Source organism: Nannobrachium achirus (genome assembly GCF_963921795.1).
Source record: "Nannobrachium achirus genome assembly, chromosome: 12".
Classification (NCBI taxonomy): domain Eukaryota; kingdom Metazoa; phylum Chordata; class Actinopteri; order Myctophiformes; family Myctophidae; genus Nannobrachium; species Nannobrachium achirus.
In genome coordinates, this window is record NC_137832.1 from 21,696,963 (window position 1) to 21,717,385 (window position 20,423).

General features: G+C 40.9%; 2 protein-coding genes across 2 annotated transcripts in view; both read right to left on the reverse strand.

The window, feature by feature from the left end:
* ulk1a (unc-51 like autophagy activating kinase 1a) overlaps positions 1–12,782 on the reverse strand; it is a 35,646-nt gene extending 22,864 nt beyond the window's left edge. The window contains exons 1-9 of the mRNA XM_080739657.1: positions 12,387–12,782; positions 11,717–11,809; positions 11,082–11,123; positions 8,989–9,021; positions 8,838–8,874; positions 4,823–4,996; positions 3,825–3,898; positions 3,206–3,307; positions 1,168–1,226 (exon numbers count right to left, since the gene is read on the reverse strand). Of these exons, the coding sequence (XP_080595783.1) occupies positions 1,168–1,226; positions 3,206–3,307; positions 3,825–3,898; positions 4,823–4,996; positions 8,838–8,874; positions 8,989–9,021; positions 11,082–11,123; positions 11,717–11,809; positions 12,387–12,476 (704 nt within the window). The 5' untranslated portion in view covers positions 12,477–12,782. The remainder of the gene's footprint in view (positions 1–1,167; positions 1,227–3,205; positions 3,308–3,824; positions 3,899–4,822; positions 4,997–8,837; positions 8,875–8,988; positions 9,022–11,081; positions 11,124–11,716; positions 11,810–12,386) is intronic.
* A 4,813-nt stretch (positions 12,783–17,595) lies between these two features.
* adgrd1 (adhesion G protein-coupled receptor D1) overlaps positions 17,596–20,423 on the reverse strand; it is a gene marked incomplete at its 5' end in the record, with an annotated part of 74,817 nt that continues 71,989 nt past the window's right edge. The window contains 4 exons of the mRNA XM_080737878.1: positions 17,596–17,709; positions 19,493–19,585; positions 19,704–19,745; positions 19,862–19,988. Coding sequence (XP_080594004.1) covers positions 17,614–17,709; positions 19,493–19,585; positions 19,704–19,745; positions 19,862–19,988 — 358 coding nt within the window. The 3' untranslated portion in view covers positions 17,596–17,613. The remainder of the gene's footprint in view (positions 17,710–19,492; positions 19,586–19,703; positions 19,746–19,861; positions 19,989–20,423) is intronic.

A 20,423-nucleotide genomic window follows, 5' to 3' on the forward strand; every position in this document is an offset into this window, starting at 1 on the left:
AGGATGAGTGTTAGAATGTTTTCATTTACTGCTTTCTGTTGTTTTAACGATTTTTGTATTTTGATTTCAGTGGGTGGGGGGCATGCGTACAAGAGGCTAAATGTGTATTGTGTGTGACACAATAAGCCGGCAATTTCTTTGTTAATATTTACACCAGCTTCCATAAGTGCCCATGAAAGATTGCGGTGCATATTGGAAATGGGCTTATTGTCTAAAAATACATATATAACCACTTGCATGCATGCCCCCAAATCAAAATTGTTAAAATCGCTAAAACGATAGAAAGAAGAAAGAAAAAAAAACTAAGTTGTCCTTTAAGTGGGTTGAATGGGTTCAGAATCAAAATCACTTGTCAAACAAAACAAAATATGCAATATGCAAAACACAGTTATAATACCATGTCAGTTTATACTTAAACATAGATACACTTCCAAAATATTTCCAGCCAAGCTAAGCATAACGTGACACTCAAGAGACAGACCATAGATTTTAAGTGGCAGCAGTTGAAGAGGACCTGTTTGTGTCTTTCAAGTTCATGACAGCTTATCAGCTGCCAGTGGAAAATAAATGACAGAGCAGGGTGGCTTAGCAGGAAGGACGAGGTTGGGGGTCTAAAAACCTCTAAAAGGCTTTGACCCAGGCGATAATATAAACAAACACCTGTCAGGTGTCTGCACACATATCTTCCTGAGCATGGCTATATTTGAAAAGTATTCCTGTATATATGCATTATATATAGGGAGTGGTTCTGTGTGTTATGCGTGCACACCCTTTATTGGTTACATAGCGTCGTTGTCAGGTGGAAACCTCGTATCTCCAAGTTTCAAATGTGTACGTTCTTTCGCAAAGTAAAGCCCTGCTTCATCATACAAGGCCGCCACACAAAAGTAGTGAAAACAGCAGATCTACAAGCACACAGTGCTTGTAGATCTGCTGTAGATCGGCTGTTTTTACTAGTTTAAATAATTTTAAAAATGATAAATGCAAAACGAACGGTTTTGGACATACAAGGTTTTCACCCGACAACGACGATATTATGCTCTCTTTACAGCGGGCATATGGAGGATTAGCTTAAAGCGCTCATCAACAAACTGACGGTAGAGGAGGGAGCTCTCACGGTAATGCATGTTTACACCTTCATCCCAGCAGGTTTCCGGAGGCACTAACCTGGGAAGGAGGTTCCTGTTGCTCTCATAGAAGAGACGAAGCTCCTGAGGCGTGCTTGCCTGCAGAAAAACGCAACACAAAACGTCACAGAGCTGCAACAACCCGTACTGTAAATACACAGTCATGCATGAACTTGTGCCCGAAACAAAACAAACAGGGCATTATCACCCTTTTCCCAGACACATTTGCATGTAAATGACAGCATTTGGGTGTGCCATTAGAAGCTTTTATTTTGTAAAGTTTGCCAAAAGGCAAACGTGTGACGTCTGCTCAGACCACTGAGCACGCAGCATCTTTGGGGCTGTCAACGAAGCACCCGTGTGAACTCGACACCATGGCACAACCTGACACTCTCTCTAGACCCACTGACTCGCTTTCTCATTCTGTAGGAAAAAGCTATTCAAGGAAACTGGCACAGAAATATCTTTCCCTGGGTACAAAAGGTTGAGCAATGTATTTCTTAAAGGACAACTTTGTTTTTTTACAACAAGGGTTCATATTTTAGATTGTGATTAGAGAAAAGAAAAAGTGAGTGTTAAAATATTTTCATTTGCTTCCGTTCTATTGTTTTATCGCGTTTACTGTGCTAAAATGTGGGGCATGCGTATGCGTACGCATGGGGACATGTGTACAAGTGGCTAAATATGTCTTTTTAGACACAATAAGCCAGCAGTTTCTTTATTGCTATTTACTGTAAAACTTCTAGCCCCCATAAGTCACATCCAACCATGAAAGGTTGCGTTGTATCTTGGGAATGGGCTTATTCTGTGTAAAATGACATATTTAGCCACTTGTACGCATGCCCCCAACCAAATAAGAATATCTAAAACAATAGAAAGAAGTAAATGAAATAATTTTATCACTCATCTTTTATATTCTTTAATTACAATCTAAAATATGAACCCTTGTTGTAAAAAACTAAAGTTGTCCTTTAACTGATACATGAACTTCTGGTGACCTCTATAATCTTTTTTTTTATAAATGCATGAGAATGAATACTAATTTAAAGATCATTAAAAGCTGGATCTGACAACCCAACAAGCAGACTAGCTTGCTGAACAAGCACTACATGTGTGTACTATAAATCAACAAACAAAGGTTTTGAGTGACAGATGAGCATCTTTCACGAAGGGTACAAAGTAATACCCGGGGTTGTGAAGCAATAATATTTACCCTGGGTTCAGAGGTATGAATCACAGCCATCTGTAGCCATAGTTAGCTCTTTCCCAACACACTGTTCCACACACACTGTTCCAGCGCTTTGCAACACTTGATGAACATGTCGTTACGTGATAGTTGTTGGTCATTTGTAGGGAAATACACCTGACCTGACCGGGATGGCTCCTGTGTCTGGATAATAATAATTTATTATCCCATTTTTGAAGCGGTGAAAGCCGCTTCCAAGGAGTGGCTTTGTGTGTCCCGTGCGTTCAGGATTGATCAAGCTTCACATGACTTGGCCCTCCAGATAAAATCATTCATTCATTCAGAATTCATAAACATATAGAACTAAAGCACATAGAAAGTATATAGATCTAGAACACAGAATGTATAGATCTAGAACACAGATTTCATAGCTCTAGAACACATAGAATAAAAATTCACCGCTTCACTTCGAACCGAGGTTTGATTTTGAATTTTTTTATGTACAGAATAGATTGTATACATACTACACAATTGTATCAGTATCACATAGTCAGCAAGCTGTTTGTTTCAGATTTGTAATTGTTCAATTGTTCATTCGATAGCCCGTTTTTTGAATGCAATCTGATTGTTCTACCGCAGCACTTTGAACTTCACACTTCACACGTCAAATGTATGTGTATATTTCATTGTTTAAATGTCCTTTTTGTAGAAATACATTTGCTTTGAGTGAATAATGTAAACTTGGATAACGGAGGTTCTACAGTGTTTACAGTGCATACATGCGTGTGTGTGTGTGTGCGTGTGTGTGTGTGCGTGCGTGCGTGCGTGCGTGCGTGCGTGCGTGCGTGCGTGCGTGTGTGTGTGTGTGTGCGTGCGTGTTTGTAGCACTCACATGAAAAGGGGCCTTTCCAGTCAGACATTGGTACAGTATAGTTCCAATGCTCCACAGGTCGGCCTTGGCATCATAGTTCTGAGACATGATGACCTCAGGGGCCTGTGGTCAGGTGGACACAGGTTAGAGATGCAGTCGATATGGTACCTATTTAGCTAAATAAATGTGTGTAAAGCAGGGCTGTCACGATATGACATTTTACATGACGATTAATTGTCACTCAAATAATTGCGATTAACGATTTAATTGTGGTTTTTATCTTTGATAATTACATTTCTGTTGGGCTTTTAGGCTTTGAAGTTGCACATGGCAGATATGACACATAACCTAAATATACAAAGAAATTACTGACATATTTGACAACTTTCTACTTAAAAATAACATTGATAGTGGAAATAGCCGATCTACAAGCTCACAACGCGTCGCGATGCGATGCGTTGTGAGCTTGTAGATCTGCTATTTCCACTATTTCTGAAAATGATTGTAAATGTATGAACAATTTTCAACATTCACGATTATGACGATTATGACAAAATATGTGCGATTATGTCAAATAATTGCGATTAGACGATTATGTAATAATTGTGACAGCCCTAGTGTAAAGACTTTAAACACTCACCATGTACATTGGAGAGCCACACAGTGTCGCCGCCATAGTGTTTGTCTGGAGATGACGTGCAAACCCAAAATCGGCTGGAGGTGGGGAAAGATTAAGAAGGGGTGAGGTGAGTCTTCTTACGGTGTGTGTCTGTGCGTGTGTGTGTGTGTGTGTGTGTGTGTGTGTGTGTGTGTGCGCTCAGTGGGGTTAGTTGGTGCAGGGGAGGTGCAGGTGGAGTAGCAGTGTATGCCAAAGGTCTAGTCTAGTTGTTTAACCTGTTTAAACACTGGCACGTGCAGCAATAACACCAGATAGAGCATTAATTCCAATATCCACTTCCAGATATATTTTGTGATCTCTTCATGTTATAATCCTACTCGGGTTTTGAATGTGCACACATGAATGTTCCTATTACACCAGTAAGACTCCTAAGGGCGACAGGCGACCTCGCCTTAAAGGACCACACAGATATGGGCTGTGTTGGCCATCTGTCTTAGGCCTGGCCATATACCGGTATGGATTATGTTAGTGTAGTTTGTGGCCGATGTGGCCTCCATATATGGGCATTCCATTATGTAGTCCTGTTAGATATGGGCTTAATATTGATGACATCATGGATCCCCTTTTTTGGGCATGAAAGGAAATCTGTTGGTGTGGTTCCCCTGACATCACATTGATGTCAGAGCGTGATGACCCTCCATAGAACATGCACAGTTACTGACATTTGACAACTCGTCCATATGCATTATGGCCGACTAGGATGTACTTGCCCCTGGAAAGGGAGCAACAGTTAGTATTAAGCCCTGCTTTTGGGTGCTTATATTTCATTTTACTGATATCTACGTTGTTACCAATGTGATGCCTTAAACGTTCCATCGTGGTGCATCCTGTCTATTTTCATTGACTTTCAAATGATACTAGAAAATACAAAATCTCAAGCGTTCCACTCTGTTAGAATATCCAAGTAACCTAGTAGTGACCTTGATGACACTAGCAGAAAGTAGTGGTAAAACACACACCTATCTTGAAACAGATGTTGTTGGGGTTGCTCCTGCGTCCGTCTGGGTGACAGAGCAAGATGTTCTGGGGCTTGAGGTCTCGATGGATGATGCCTTTGCCCTGCAGGACCTTCATGGCCGCGGTGATCTGCTGCAGGAAAACACGGATGGTGTCCTCACTCAACGTGCCCTTAGCTGAGAGGGTCAAATGACCAGAGATTCATGAGATGATGCACAGGTAGTAGGGCTGTCACAATTATTACATAATCGTCTAATCGTGATTTTTTTTACATAATCGTGATTATTTTTCATAATCGTCATAATCGTAATATCATAATCATAATGTTGAAAAATGTTCATATATATTTTTTGAATGTAAAAAATAGTGGAAATAGCAGATCTACAAGCTCACAACGCGTCGCATCGCGACGCGTCGTGAGCTTGTAGATCGGCTATTTCCACTGTCAATGTTATTTTTTAAGTAGTAAGTTGTCAAATATGTCAGTAATGTATTTGTATATTTAGGTCATGTGTCATATCTACCATATGCAACTTCAAAGCCTAAAAGCCAAACAGAAATGTAATTATCAACGACAAATACACAATTAAATTGTTAATCGCCAATTATTTGAGTGACAATTAATCGTCATGTAAAATGTCATATCGTGACAGCCCTAGATGATGCACAGGTAGGAAGTTAGCAGGGCAGAGTACAGTATGTAAAGTTAATTATAGATGCAAATGGAGTGGAGGCAGAAAGAAACACCCAACTCATGTATGTTTAGATCAGGGGGTCTTCAGGGGTCTTCAATGTTTTCAGGTCAAGGACCCCTTAGCTGAGAGAGAGATAAAGCAGGGACCCCCAATACATATCGTATAAAATCGTGTTGCATATTTCCATAGACTTGCTTGACCTCACTGTCATCAGTCTATGTTGAATTCGTGTTAATGTGTTATTTTTTTCCTCTACACCAAATCTGACTTCTACACCAAACCTATTTGCCAAAAATAGCCAATCTACAAGCTCTCAACACCTCGCAGAGCTTGTAGATCTGCTATTTTTGGCTTAAGTTCTCAGAATAGAGATGCGATTGTTCAAGTTGTTCATTCAAAATAATGATCCTATCACACAAAGAGTTGGCGGCCCCCCTGTAGTAACTCTTAGGACCCCCTAGGGGTCCCGGACCCCCTGTTGAAGACCCCTGGTTTAGATCATTAATCAACCAAAAGTCGACTTCCCATCGCCGTTTGTTATGTCTTGATGCTGATTGCATATCTTGCTCTCTCCGGTGTCGCCAGATAAAATAGCAAGAAGGAAATCAAATTTGTAATGTGATTTCCATCGGATATGAAGGAAGCGTGATACTGCAGCATCATTAGCACGTAACGTAAGCGGTACCTGACCTGAACCCAGCCATGTGTAATATGTATACCACATCATCAAGTGAGCTACACGAAGCTTCTGCCAACCCGTGACGCACAGCGTCGCACACCACTATCAACAGAAAATATCAGATGACGGAGGATGCAAATATAGGAGCTCAGGCCTGGGCGGCTAGTCTAGCATGTCCAGGCACAGAGGCTGCCAATGCCTACGACCTTTTGCTGCGTGTCACTCCCCATCTCTCTCTCCACATTTCCTGTCAGTATACGGGTCACTAGTATCAGTAAAGGCAGAAAAAGGATTTTTTCAAAAATCGTACAAAATAAAAATATCGTCGTGGAAACCTTGTATGTCCAAGACCGTTAGTTTTGTATTTATCATTTTAAAAACACACACAAACACACACAACGCCTCGCACCGCGAGGCGTTGTGTGCTTGTAGATCGGCTGTTTTCACTACTTTTGTGCGACAGCCTTGTATGGTGAAGCAGGGCTTTATACTTGGTGAACAAAGTACACATCTGAAACTTGGAGATACGAGGTTTCTGCCCGACAGTGACGATATATAGGAGCTCTATTGACATGCTGCACTGCCATCTCAATCATGTTGTTTGAGCGATTACCAGTAGTCGCCGGAAAGAAGGTCGCCTGGGCTGATGGTAAATGCCTTTTGATTGATTGATTGAGGTATTTATTAGAAGCTTTTGATAGGAAAAGGTACAGTTTCATGACAGTACAGTTCACTTATACACGGTCAACTAAAAGGAAGCTCAGGTAAGGCAAGGCTTATTTGTTATTTTCCATAGAGATATCCTTATATACCTCTGTAAACTATGCCTAAACGGTTAAACCTAACCTTATTCCTAACCTTAACCTCAGGTGCCAAAACCTAACACTATCTTAACCTCGGTAAAGATATACTTAATCCTAAAGTTATATCTAACTAACCTTATTCTCAGTAAAACAAATAAAAGAATAAAAATCTCAGCAACCTTCTTTCCAGCGACTCTACCGGTTACCGTTTGAGCAGCCCCCACCCCATCCCAAGTTACCCCAGTCCCCCAACCCTATTAAAGGGTATTTCTAGCTGCTTTATTTTTTCCACTGGAGGAGTGGACAGTGGTGATAAGAGAGTGACAGATGGGTGAGGTCATGTCGGTGCCCTACGAACCTTGCCAAGCATGACTGTGTTGTGCTGCAAATATGCCAGCCCCCTTTCCCCCTCCACCCACCCACCCTGCGCCCTGGCAATGGCACAAAATCAGACACATGTATGTTTACAAAATAAGAGATACCGGCACATGGGGCAGAGTACAACCTAGTTTAGACATATCACAGCAAGCATGGTAGATTCACTTGGGAGAAAGGGGTGATGTATGAGTAGGGGAGGATATTCACTGTGAAAATATAGTGAGAATGTGTTTGGAGATATTCTGTGAATGAATAGAAAGATGAGCGAATAACGGGCATAAATAAAGAATGGCTAAACCAATGGAGTTGGAGTTATTTATTGTAGCTATAGCATGACACATGGCGCAAAGTAGAACTATCTATTGTGTGGTGGTTTCCAAGAACAATCCCTGTTTAGAGCTAAAACTCCTGTTCTCCACCTTTCACTTCTGGGTTAAGTACGTGGCTGATCATTTGCCAGCTGACCTAAGGGATTGTTATTCCCGCATGCCTTGTTTGGTCAAACTGTTCTGCCAACCCTTAAACCTATTGTAGTCCTCCAATAATCACTGAAAGTATTCATCAAAGCCTCACAAAGCCACATTGGCCCACTAACTTACTCTGACTCCCACCGCGATGCACTCTCACCTACCATGGAAATGTTTACAACGTGCCCTAATCTGTGAGTATGCACCTCTTTCTCAGAGGTGAGGTAGTGGTGTGAACTATGTCCTTTAAGCTCTGGCCACAGGTGGCAAGGAAAGTCAGGGGCGTCACAAGGGGGGGAAAAGTGGGACTGAGTTCCTATGGCCCAAGGTGGAGGGGCCTTAATTATTTTATACTTTAGCTATTGAAAAATAGCAGATATACAAGCTCACAGCGCGGCACCGAGTGCCACGCTGCGAGCTTGTAGATCTGCTATTTTTGAAAAGTCGTGAAAATGTGTGCAAATTTGAATATATGCATTTTTTGAGCGAACATTTTTAACTCAAATTTAGCTTCTGGGGGGGTCCCTGTAACTAAATATTTTGAGGTGGGGGTCCGTGGCCAAATACATATCATTTTGGGGGTCCTTCACATGAAAAGGTTTGAGCACCACTGACATAGAAACATATTCTTTTCAAAAAACCTTAGAAGGATTTGAAATATTCAAAGACTTTTCACGATTTTTCAAAAATAGCAGATATACAAGCTTGCAGCGCCGCACCGAGTGCCGCGCTGTGAGCTTGTATATCTGCTATTTTTCCAATAGCTAAAGCACAAAATAATGCATAATAATGCGTTCCCAGTCTAAATGGGTGAATCCCCCTCCCCCTAAGAAGAACATTCAAGGGGGGCCCGCATTGAATCCTTGTACCCAGGGCCCAGAATTTGTTGCGACACCCCTGAGGAAAGTACCACAAAGAAAGAACTATCCAAACAAAGCTGTGAGACCAGGCTTATGTAGAGTTATTGTGAGAGAGGTGGAAAATAGCACACTTACTGTGAAGATACTCTGCCAGGTCACCTCCGTTACAGTACTGAAGAAAAACAAAGACAAATACAATTGAAAGCTTGAACAATGTAAACAATAAGTGAATCTGTAATGTACACTGGGATGGTTTGTTCACTCAAAGCATCAGACAAGCTAATACCTCCATGACAAGATAGACACATCCTCCTGTTTCCTGTTGATAAAGTCAGAAAAAAAAGCTTTATTATAGTGGTAAATCAATACTGTATACAATAATATACCAAAGTGAACCAATGAATGACTTTAACATCAAACAACTTTGCTTTGTTATGTAACAAGTAATGCAGGCCCACATTAGACAGGGTTCTATGGGATAAGTCACGGTGAGGTGAGCGAGGAGTGTGCCAGGTTTACTGTGTCAGACCAAATTGAACTACTGACATGAGGAAAGAGTCTTTTAAGTGAATGTATAGTTGTCTTGGTCTGCTGCTGTCTGTATATTGCTCTCTAACAAGGATATGCCTCTATTCTCATTTAAAGATGGTGTAAGTTATATTTTTTTGTTAAAGTGTGAAATAGCACATTACTATTTCCTCTCTCCCCCCCCCCCCCCCCCTCCTTTTTTAGGATGTGTGATGTGATTAAACTAACTAGTTAATTACACCATAACTAATAGACCCAACTGTTATAGAGGGGTTCTTTTTTGTTAAAAGATCTGTTTTGGGGCTTTTATGCCTTTATTGGATAGGACAGTTAGACTGACAGGAAATGGGGGGAGAGACAGGCAGTGACATGGGGCAAAGTTCGTCCCAATCGGGAATCGAACCGGACCAGTAGGCCAGCAGGCGCCCCATAGAGGGGCTCTATTGGATGAATTAACAATCCAACCTAACACTGTAATCAAAGGGCTCTTAGTTCTCTCCAGACCTGAGTGGACTCTCAGCATGTCACCTAAAAGGTCACCAGGCTGCTCCTCTCGTTCTGTGTCTGCCGAGATGGCATACGTTATATGCGTGTTGTAATAAGCCATTGTTTAGCTTGGTCGTTGTTAGGTTGCACCCTGCATGCCATCTGTTAAGAGCCAGGGCTACTGAACGGATCAGCTGGCCAAGGCCTGCATGGCTGACTGCCTGGTGTTTTTGAGAACAGGTGAGAACTTTCAGTCGACCAGACAATATACTGTGTCTCAGGCAAGCTAATATTCGGCAGGGTAGATCAACAACCATGATTTGTTTCTTAAAGCAGTATTTCTCAAACTTTTACATTTCAAGGTCTCCCCTTAACTCTGACAGTGTACACATGGAACCAAATGGACACGTTACCATTACTTTTGGTTCCATTTGTACACTGTCAGAGTTACAGACTTGTATGGGTCCATTCAGACCCCCCTAAAGGAACCCACAGAGTCCCTGGAATCCACTTTGAGAAACACTGTGTTAAAGTATGCATTTAACATAATGTATACAACCCCAGTATGTCACTGAGTATGCTAACTGGCTCCATTTATAAAAGAAAGAGAGAACTACAACATCCAGCAGGCATAGCGTTCCCACAATTCCACAGAGGGCACGGGGAGGATCAGTGTGTTTTCTAGAGTATGTCAACATTTACACGTGACTGTGCCCAGTGAGGTCTGTGGACCGTTTGGGTGAACGGGTGTATACCTACATGCAGGGGCGTCACAAGGGGTAGGAAAGTGGGACTGAGTCACCAGGGCCCAAGGTGGAGGGGCCCTAGTAACTTTAGCCATTGAAAAATAGCAGATATACAAGCTCACAGCGCGGCACCGAGTGCCGCGCTGCGAGCTTGTAGATCTGCTATTTTTGAAAAGTCGTGAAAATGTGCGCAAATCTTTGAATATATGTATTTTTTAAGTGAACATTTGTAACACAAATTTTGCTTCTGGGGGGTCCCCGTAACTAAATATTTTGAGATGGGGGGGGTCCTTCACATGAAAAAGTTTGAGCATCACTGACATGGAAACATAGGTTTCTTGGCACACATTTTCAAGATTTTTCCAAAAATAGCAGATCTACAAGCTCGCAGCGCGGCACTCGGTGCCGCGCTGTGAGCTTGTATATCTGCTATTTTTCATTAGTTAACATTCATGGGGGGCCCGCAGTGAATCCTTGTACCCAGGGCCCAGAATTTGGTGTGACGCCCCTGCCTACATGCACATGTCCGCTGGGGGCTTGGGGTTCAGGGGGGTAGAGAGAGAGAGAGAGAGAGAGACAAACGTTGGCAGATGAAGCATGTGAATTGAGAAATTCCTACCTGGAAGTCAAGTAGCCCAACGATATTCTCGTGTTTCAGTTCCTAGAGGAGGGTTGTACAAAAATACACGATCACTACAGTGGCGTACAGTTCAGAAAAAGCTAAGGTATGGTAACATGACTGGTGTCTTGCACGCGCGCGCCTTTGCGCGCGTGCAAGACACCAGTCATGTTGCCATACCTTAGCAAAAGGCATGGTACATTTTACTTTTCCCCCCCATTTCTACTGTTTCTTGGGCTCGATTTGGCAGCCTGGAATGCTTGTTCAAGTGCAGCTAAACGTGGCATGTTAGTAAACGTGCCACAATTAACAATAATGCATTGACCTGCGGAACCTGGGAATAGACCATTTTGTCAAGATGGGGAGAATACAAGTGTGGGGAATATAATTATAATACCTTGTTAAAGTACTCATTTACTGTAATTTAACAAAATAATAACCAGCTAGACAAACTAGACAAAGAGACATTCATGGATTTATATTTAATAGAAACTTTTATTTTCCCTCCTGGACCCAGGGTATGGCAGCTGCATACCCCTGCCATACCCAATTGACGCCCCTGGATCACTAATGGGATGCAAGTGCAGGCAAGACGGGCAGAGTAATGTGTGATGCCATTCAACTGCTCTACTTACCTTCAATATTTTGATTTCTTTACCAAGGAGAGACTGGGATTTGGCCAGGTTTTTCTTGTTGATGCACTTAACAGCAACTTCACAATCGTGTTTCTTGGGAAAGAAAACAACAAGTGTCAACATGACAACATCATGAAATCAGGATTTTGCAATTTGTATCTGATTATATAGAAAATATTTAAATAACTATAATCAGCCCAGATTGCATTCCTAAAATAATTGATTAATTATAGCATCTGTCAAGGAAGTTCCCCCATGCATACCCTCAATAACTCAGACAGTCTCATTCCCCCATGCCCTGCCAAGGCTGCCATGCCAATCCTAACCTAACCTCATCTTCAACCCCTGTGCCATTAGACAGACAGACAGACAGACAGACAGACAGACAGACAGACACAGACAGACAGACAGACAGACAGACAGACAGACAGACAGACAGACAGACAGACAGACAGACAGATATAGATCTGAATAAGAACGAGTTTTATTTGCATTGAACATGCTTGGGATGTGGATGAACTCAAATTGAGTTTTGTTAGACGAATACACAGTGACTGACTCTGCAACTATACATTTTCAGCTAATCTGAATTAACATTAAACCAAAACCACACATTTCGTCAGAGATCATGATCAACAGGTCGGCCTATAATATAATAACTATCGCTTACCGCTTTGTGTCTTCCCTTGAACACGACTGCAAAGGCACCGTGGCCAATCAGCTCTTTTCTATTGAACTCAAACTTCCCGATAGTCTCCATCGTTACTTTATAAAATATACTGGAATCAGGACGTTGACGAATTAATAACTGACACAGCCGCACGATTCTGCTTGACGCTCACAGTCCGACAATAATCCATTCCGTGGATTCTTCATGCACGAGTATCCAAATTATAAATAAAGAAATGTGGATTATTATAATCCCTCCAGTGTGTGAGAGCTGCGCAGTATAAATCAACTCGGGTAAATAAAGTGGTCCTCGCTCGAGTGCTAAACGTGCAGGCTATTTAGGCACACGCGAAGTTATATTTCTCAGTCGACAAAACCATTCTGTGTTGTTGACATACACCGGCTCACAGACGGTGTTGAGTTTCTCTCTCTCTCTCTCTCTCTCTCTCTCTCTCTCTCTCTCTCTCTCTCCCCCCCCAGTCTCCCAGACCGACTCTGCCTACTTTGTTTTCTTTGCCATATATGTAGGATTGTATGCCTACTCATACTGTTTTTGAAATTAGACATTTGCCCAGGCATACAACTAGTGAAAATAGCAGATCTACAAGCTCTACTTTTTCTTAGATTTAATAATAAAAAATAAATAAAAAAATTAAGGGACCCATGCATAAAATTGTTTCTGTTACCCACATGGGTGTGTTATTTGGAAACCAGTGCTCTATGTATGAAATGTTAATGTACCATGCCAAATCCAAACAGCCCCAAAGACCAGATGGACTATTTAACTCCAGTCATTCTGAAAAGAATTAGGCCTACTTCAAGCAAAGCTGGCATTGCAAATATGCAATGTCAGGCACTATTTGACCCCACTGATTCCAAAAACAGAAGAAGTTGAAGGAGGGGGGGTTAAGCAATATGAATGTAGCCTGCTATTGTTGAATGCAACAGCCCTAAACACATGTATGATGTCGGCCTTTGACCCCACTGATTCGGGCGGGCGGACCGATATAGTTCAGGGCGTTCCACATTTTAGTGGTATAGCTGGAGAACAATTCTTTTTAGAGCCAAATCATGGGTTGAATGTGATCTGTGGAGCTGGCTGCCTGTTGTAATTGTGGACATCCTTGACGTTTAGGAAGTATTTTGTCAGGTATACAGGCTATACAAGGGTATCTTAGTGGTGTAGTGTATCTTGTCACACCAGGCCCATTGCAAGATGCTGTACTCTGTAATAGGTTAATGTTGCATGCATGATCTCCAAACAGCCCCAAAGACGATGCATTTACACGTTTACACAACGTACACAAGCATTCTGTAAGGCTGCTGTGTTACTGCCTGGTATGGAAACTGCACCGCTCGTGAACAGAAAGACCTACAGCGGCTGGTGCGGTCGGCCGAGTTTATAATGGGAGGTGAGCTTCCCTAAGGTGTGTAGTCAAAGCTCAGCCCATCATGAAAGAAAAAAATAGCTGATCTAAAAGCTCAAAACACATCGCTATTTTTTGCTTCTTTTGTTTGAGATACTAGAATGACAAAGTAGGACGTAGCAATATGCAATGTGGCCCTCTGGAGTGAAGGTGGAAATATAGTGGCCCTCGCCATCATCAAAGTTGCCCACCCCTGCCCTACGAAGACCGCAGCCATAAGGCAAGGAGGCCTACCATAGTAGGGCAAGACCACCAGGTTTATGAACAGTTTCCACACGGCTAAAATTGTTGAACAAGGCGTGACCACCGTCTGTCACCCGGCTGGTCTTGGACTTTATTCTTCCTCGTTGACCTACTATTTGGTCCTGTGAAAGTTATCACTCTATGTGAGCATGTCACCAGGCTGGCCATGGACTTTACTTTTCCTTGTGGATCTTTATGTGGATTGTACCTGTGAAAGTTGCCACCCTTTGTGGACTGGTTAAACCTGACAATGCACCGATACTCTCTTCCCACCTAATAAAGCAATCTCTCTTGAACTTTTAAATTAAATGTTTTCAAAAGGCAGCCAACAAAATCAGAGTAATATGTAGATATGTAATATTTTCTTTTTGGTTTTCTATATGGTATAATATGACTGTTTTGGCAGAGTAACCCCTTACACTACTCGTTACTGGGTAAAGTAAAACATATTACAGTAACATATTACTAAGTAATAACCTAAGTTACTGCCTAACACCACATATGACAATAAAGTTGATTCCGATTCCGTACCACTGATAGTCAGCATAGAACAAACACACATTTCATGTTTTCTTTTTGTCATATAAGTTTTAATAAACATATTATAGAAGTCAGAAGACAGTCTTGAACACAGTACCTTAGAAAAAAAGAATCAATATACAATACATTACGGTATTTCAGGCAGGCCTAAGAATAATTAACTAACGTGACATAGAATGTAACTGTATTTGAGGGAGTGATTTACAGAAAATCCTGTTTTAACTCATTCTGTGCCAAATGCCAAAATGGCTCCAAGGTAGCTGTGCCACGATTTTGTATGTTTTTCTTTACTATGCAATGAAAAAAAATGATTTTTTTTATATAATTTTTTCCCCCCACAGAAACAGACACAGTTGTTGTGATTCAGTGGCAAAAATAATTTTGTCAATCAGACAAATGGTTCCAGAGATAGAGCTGTTTGAATGAAAAAAAGTGTCCATCCACTAGAATGAACACACATGAACACACATTTTCTCAATCAGCTAAACGAGGGAGCGAACACACAAACAGAGAAAAGCATCTCTCTGATCTCAGGTCATTTTGACATCTTTAAAAAAAAAAAAAAAAAAAAAAAAATGTTTTTTTTTTCTATACAAAAACACAAGTTTTTAAGATACTAAATATATATATATATATATATATATATATATATATATATATATATATATATGTTTTTACAGTGTAAGATCAATCAAGAACTTTAAAACATGTTTTAAAGTGGCTGAGGAGGTAGAGCGACCACTTGGGAACCAGAAGGCTCCTTGTTCAATCCCCTGCTCCTCCTGGCTTAACCCATTTAGGCCTAGAATTATTGAATGCTTTAACCAGTGAAAAATAGCAGATATACAAGCTCACAGCGCGGCACCGAGTGCCGCGCTGCGAGCTTGTATATCTGCTATTTTTTGAAAAAGTCATGAAAATGGGTGAAAATATTTGAATACGATTGTAACCCAAATTTTGCTTCTGACTGGGGGGTCCCTGGAACTAAATATTTTGAGATGCGGGTCCGTGGCTTAATAAATATCATTTTGGGGGTCCTTCACATGAAAAGGTTTGAGAACCACTGTCATAGTAGTCTCTCAAGAACAGACTAACTGAGCTTCAGTTAAGTGAAACGGACGTTTTCTTTGACGATGGCTGGCCAGATTGCTGACATAGAAACATAGGTTTTTCAAAAAAAACCTTAGGATTCAAAAGACACTTATAGAATCGGGTCAAAATTCTAATTTTCACGATTTCTCAAAAATAGCAGATCTACAAGCTTGCAGCGCGGCACTCGGTGCCGCGCTGTGAGCTTGTATATCTGCTATTTTTCAATAGTTAAAGCATTCAATAATTCTAGGCCCAAATGGTTTTTAATGTCTAAGTATTGGTGCCTCCACCATCGGTGTATTGATGGTGGTTGTAATGCACATTGTAAAGAACTGGATAAAGGCACTATATAAATGCACTATTTACCATGTATCTCCCTTCCAATCTCACAGCTTTATCAAGATAAAAAAAAAAGCATCTGATTTGACTTACATTACGGATTTAAGATTGAGAACCGTAGCAACAGAAACAGCTGAACAACACACACACACACACACACACACACACACACACACACACACACACACACACACACACACACACACACACACACACACACACACACACACACACACACACACACACACACACACACACACACACACACACACACACACACACACACACACACACACACACACACACACACACACACACACACACAGAGAGAGAGAGAATTCACAGAATTGTGTCCAAAACACAAAGTATTCACTAGTCAAAAAGCACAAAATAATGCAGCTATCTAGGATGTGAGGTACTACCTAATACCATAGTCTTTTGTTTCATGATGACATTAAACACAATTACAGAGAAACAACATTATAGAACAAAATGAGAGGATAAATGATTCATGAGCTGTGCTTTGCAAAAAAGAATGAACATTAATACAACTCTATCTGAATCACAATAAATAAACACTTCAGAATCAGAATATGGTGTCTGATTTACTTCACTTCTACAGACAAAAGATATGTTACATAATTATTTTGTAATTGACTGGCTAATCTCTTGTGAATTAACATTTTGGTGTGGCTCTTCCAAACACAGTGAGTACAGGAACACAATTTGGATTCTGTATAAAATACTGCTAAGAGCTGATCAAGACATTCTAATGGACCTCTTTACTTTAAAATATGTAATACTAACAATACCGTATATGTTGTAAAACATAAAATTGCTAACTTGATCTTCATATAGGCCTCCCTGGGCCTAGCTCACATATTGTAACACCACTATAACCCTGTGAAAATCATAATATTGTAATTACCATAGGCCTTCAGATTATCCACTATCACATACAGTATAAGCATGTAAAAGCAGGTGGAAAGGTGGCAGTACTTGAAAAAGTTAAAAATGGAAAACTCTCCACGAAAAATAGCTTTCCTATTTTAAATTGTTTTCTTAACCTGTCCTGCACCAGCGAGTGCGACAACTGGATATACACAACATTCTCATTTGTACTTGAAAAGGGACATTTACAAAAAAAATATCTTTAAACTAGGCTAAATAGACTAGCCAACAGTTCAGACTAGATACTTCTGTACATTGGGTTTTTTCGATTATAGACAGAGAGAGGAGAAAAGGGCCCTAGCTGTCACTGCAAGCCACTTCGTGGTTCAGTCATAATTCATGTCAGACCTCAGAACATAGTGAAAGCTTGTAACGCTCACTGTCAGCTTACTGACCTAGTGTTTCTTCAGAAGCCCCTGTTCCAGAAGATATCTAAAAATGCAGTTATTAGGCACAGTCCTTTGAGTCTGTTTGTCTTTGAAGATGAGAATAGTCCGCAAAAGAGTGTTCTGTTCATTACATAAAACAATGGAAAACAATACTCTGGCCAGTGTTTGGGAATCTACACTTTGCGTGAACTTCACGTCAATCACTCTCGTGCTCCTGCCTTTGACAGAGGCAGTGATCCGGGTATCCTTATACGGCGGAGAGGTCGATACGATTGGCTGAGTTGGTGCTTTTGTCCCAAGTGTTCATCTTAGTGGGAGACACACCATCCTTGTTTCCATTCATCTAAAAGAAATGGTGAGAAGAGAGTCAGGTTGAGACAGAGACATGTAGAGTTATTTCTTCCTTGGAATTCTTGAATGGGGATTTAGGATCAATTTACAGAAACCAGAGAAGTAAGACCATGGCATACAACAGGGGTTGACACTAAGGTCTCAAAGGCACTTGCCCGTCAGGCAAGTACAGGTCATGTTCTACTTGCCCGAAGGTCATGCCCACTTGCCCGAAAAGTAAATCGTCCATTATAAAATGATACTGTAGGTAAGATTTTAATTAACGCTCAATTTAACACTTATTTCTTTACTTTCTGTGGCTGTGCATTAAAAGATGTCACACCTCAATACCTCCAAATCCAAATCCCTACATAGCTATGATTGAATATGCCTATGGTTTCACACTTGTTACATTCCACAGACCAGAAGATAGAGCACTCTGGCCACATTCAGGTGTTGTGGTGTTGTGTTTAGATACGGTTGCGTCCCCTCTCAAATGAGCACTTGCCCGGTCAGGCAACCTGAAAGCCAACTTCACCTGCCCAAAGGTTTTATTTACCTGCCGGGGGCAGGTGGGCAAGCCTTAGTGTAAATGCCTGGCATACAGTATGACTGGATAAAAAGGAGACGCGCTGAAGCGCACACAAGACCCTGACATTCCTGAAAGGGAGATTGATTTAGTGTATCAGGGACACACGCATCAATGACACTTTCGGTGTAAGGGCCTTTTGGGTGGATATTTTCAAAACAGTCATGCAAATCTGCCCTCCATCCCCTCAGTACCCGCAGATCTGACCAAACATCTCTAAAAAGTTAGCGACAGCCGCAGCCACAACACCAGAGGGAGCACACACAACGATCTGATAACACAAACCCATAAGACAAATATGGGTAAATTGTCCTTCTACACCACTGCCACCCAGGTGTGGAATTCCTTGACTACCTCCCTTAAAACATGTAGCTCGCTGGCATCCTTCAATACTGCCCTGAAAACTCACCTTTCAGGAGGCCAGAGACGGAGGTAGTATCACTTCTCCCATAGACATGCGAGAAGTGAGCACCCCCCCCCCCCCCTACCTTAGCCCCACCCTCTTGTTTCCCCTATCCTGTACATATAGTGTTTTTATAACTATGATGTTATTGCATGTTTTCTTTGCTTGCTATTTTATGTCCCTGAATTGAATACCAAGGACTTCCAATGTAAAACAAAATAAATGTAAAAGGACTTATTTGGGATGTTCCTTTTAGGAAGGGTGTCTTAAGGACAACTTGAACAGGGGTTCATATTTTAGATTGTAATTAGAGAAAAGAAAAAGTGAGTGTTAAAATGTTTCCATTTACTTCATTCTATCGTTTTAGCAAGTTTAGCGTGCTAAAACGTGGGGCATGCGTACACATGGGGGCACAATAAGCCTGCAATTTCTTTATCGCTATTTACAGTAACCTCAAAAGTCACATCTGTCCATGAAAGAATGCAGTGCATCTTGGGAATGGTCTTATTCTGTGTAAAAATACATATTTTAGCCACTTGTACGCATGCCCTCAGCCACTGAAATCTAAATCATTAAAATCTCTAAAATGATAGAAAGGGGTAAATGAAAACATTTTAACTCTCATCTTTTATATTCTTTAATTACAATCTAAAATATGAACCCTTGTTGTAAAAAAAACAAAATCGTCCTTTAACTGTACTTGTACTGTACTACATTTCTTATGTATTGACTATACTTGTACTGTTCTCCATTTTTGTCTAATACAATTTTTAATCAATCAATCCCTTTAATATGAGCACTCACAATATCAGAGTTGAAGGGCTTCACATTTATGTTTCGGATGGAGCTGCTGGTCAGAGACCACACCTTGGTTTTGTGTTTGAAGGCAGCTCTGACCTGCAGAAACAGGTAAGAAACAATGGTGACAAAACAAATTGTTAACGTCTGGATTCAAGATCGACACAGACTGTAATCATATAAAGGAAAACAAGACATAGTACCACGATGGCATTACCTCAGAGTTGAGAAGACAGTGAAACAAAAAGACAAAGAATCCCTACATGAAAAACAAAACAAAAAAGTGATTGTTAAATTAAAGCGAATGATATGGTAAAACAAAACAAAAGTTCAGAAAACACACAAATAAAATATAACTTCTCTTTCGGAACGTACTTGTAATGAGTTGAACACAGCAAAAAAGTAAAGGAATGGTAAAGACTGTGTGTTGACAGCAAGGACTCCAAAGATCCACGAAATACCTAGGATGGGCAGTAACACCGCCACTGCCTTCGCAGTCAGCCTAGAGACAGACAAAGGAACAAATGTATTTGCTGTGATAGCTTGAGACCAGTGGTGTCAGTTCAGAAAAAGCAACATGACTTTTGTCTTGCACACGCGCAAGACACCAGTCATGTTGCCCATACCTTAGCAACAGGCATGATACATTCATTTATACATTCTATTTTTTCCCCTGTTTCTACGGTTTCTTGGGCTGGATATGGCATCCTGGAACGGTTGTTCAAGTGCAGCTAAACTTTTCATGTTAGTAAATGTGCCACAATTAACAATAATTAATTGCACCTGTGCAGCTGACCTGCGGAACCTGGGAATATACCATTTTGTCAAGATGGGGAGAATATAATTATAATACCTTGTTAACCATTTTGTTAAATTTTGCATTTGTAGTTATTTTACTGTTATTTAACAACATAATAACCAGAACAGATAGACAAAG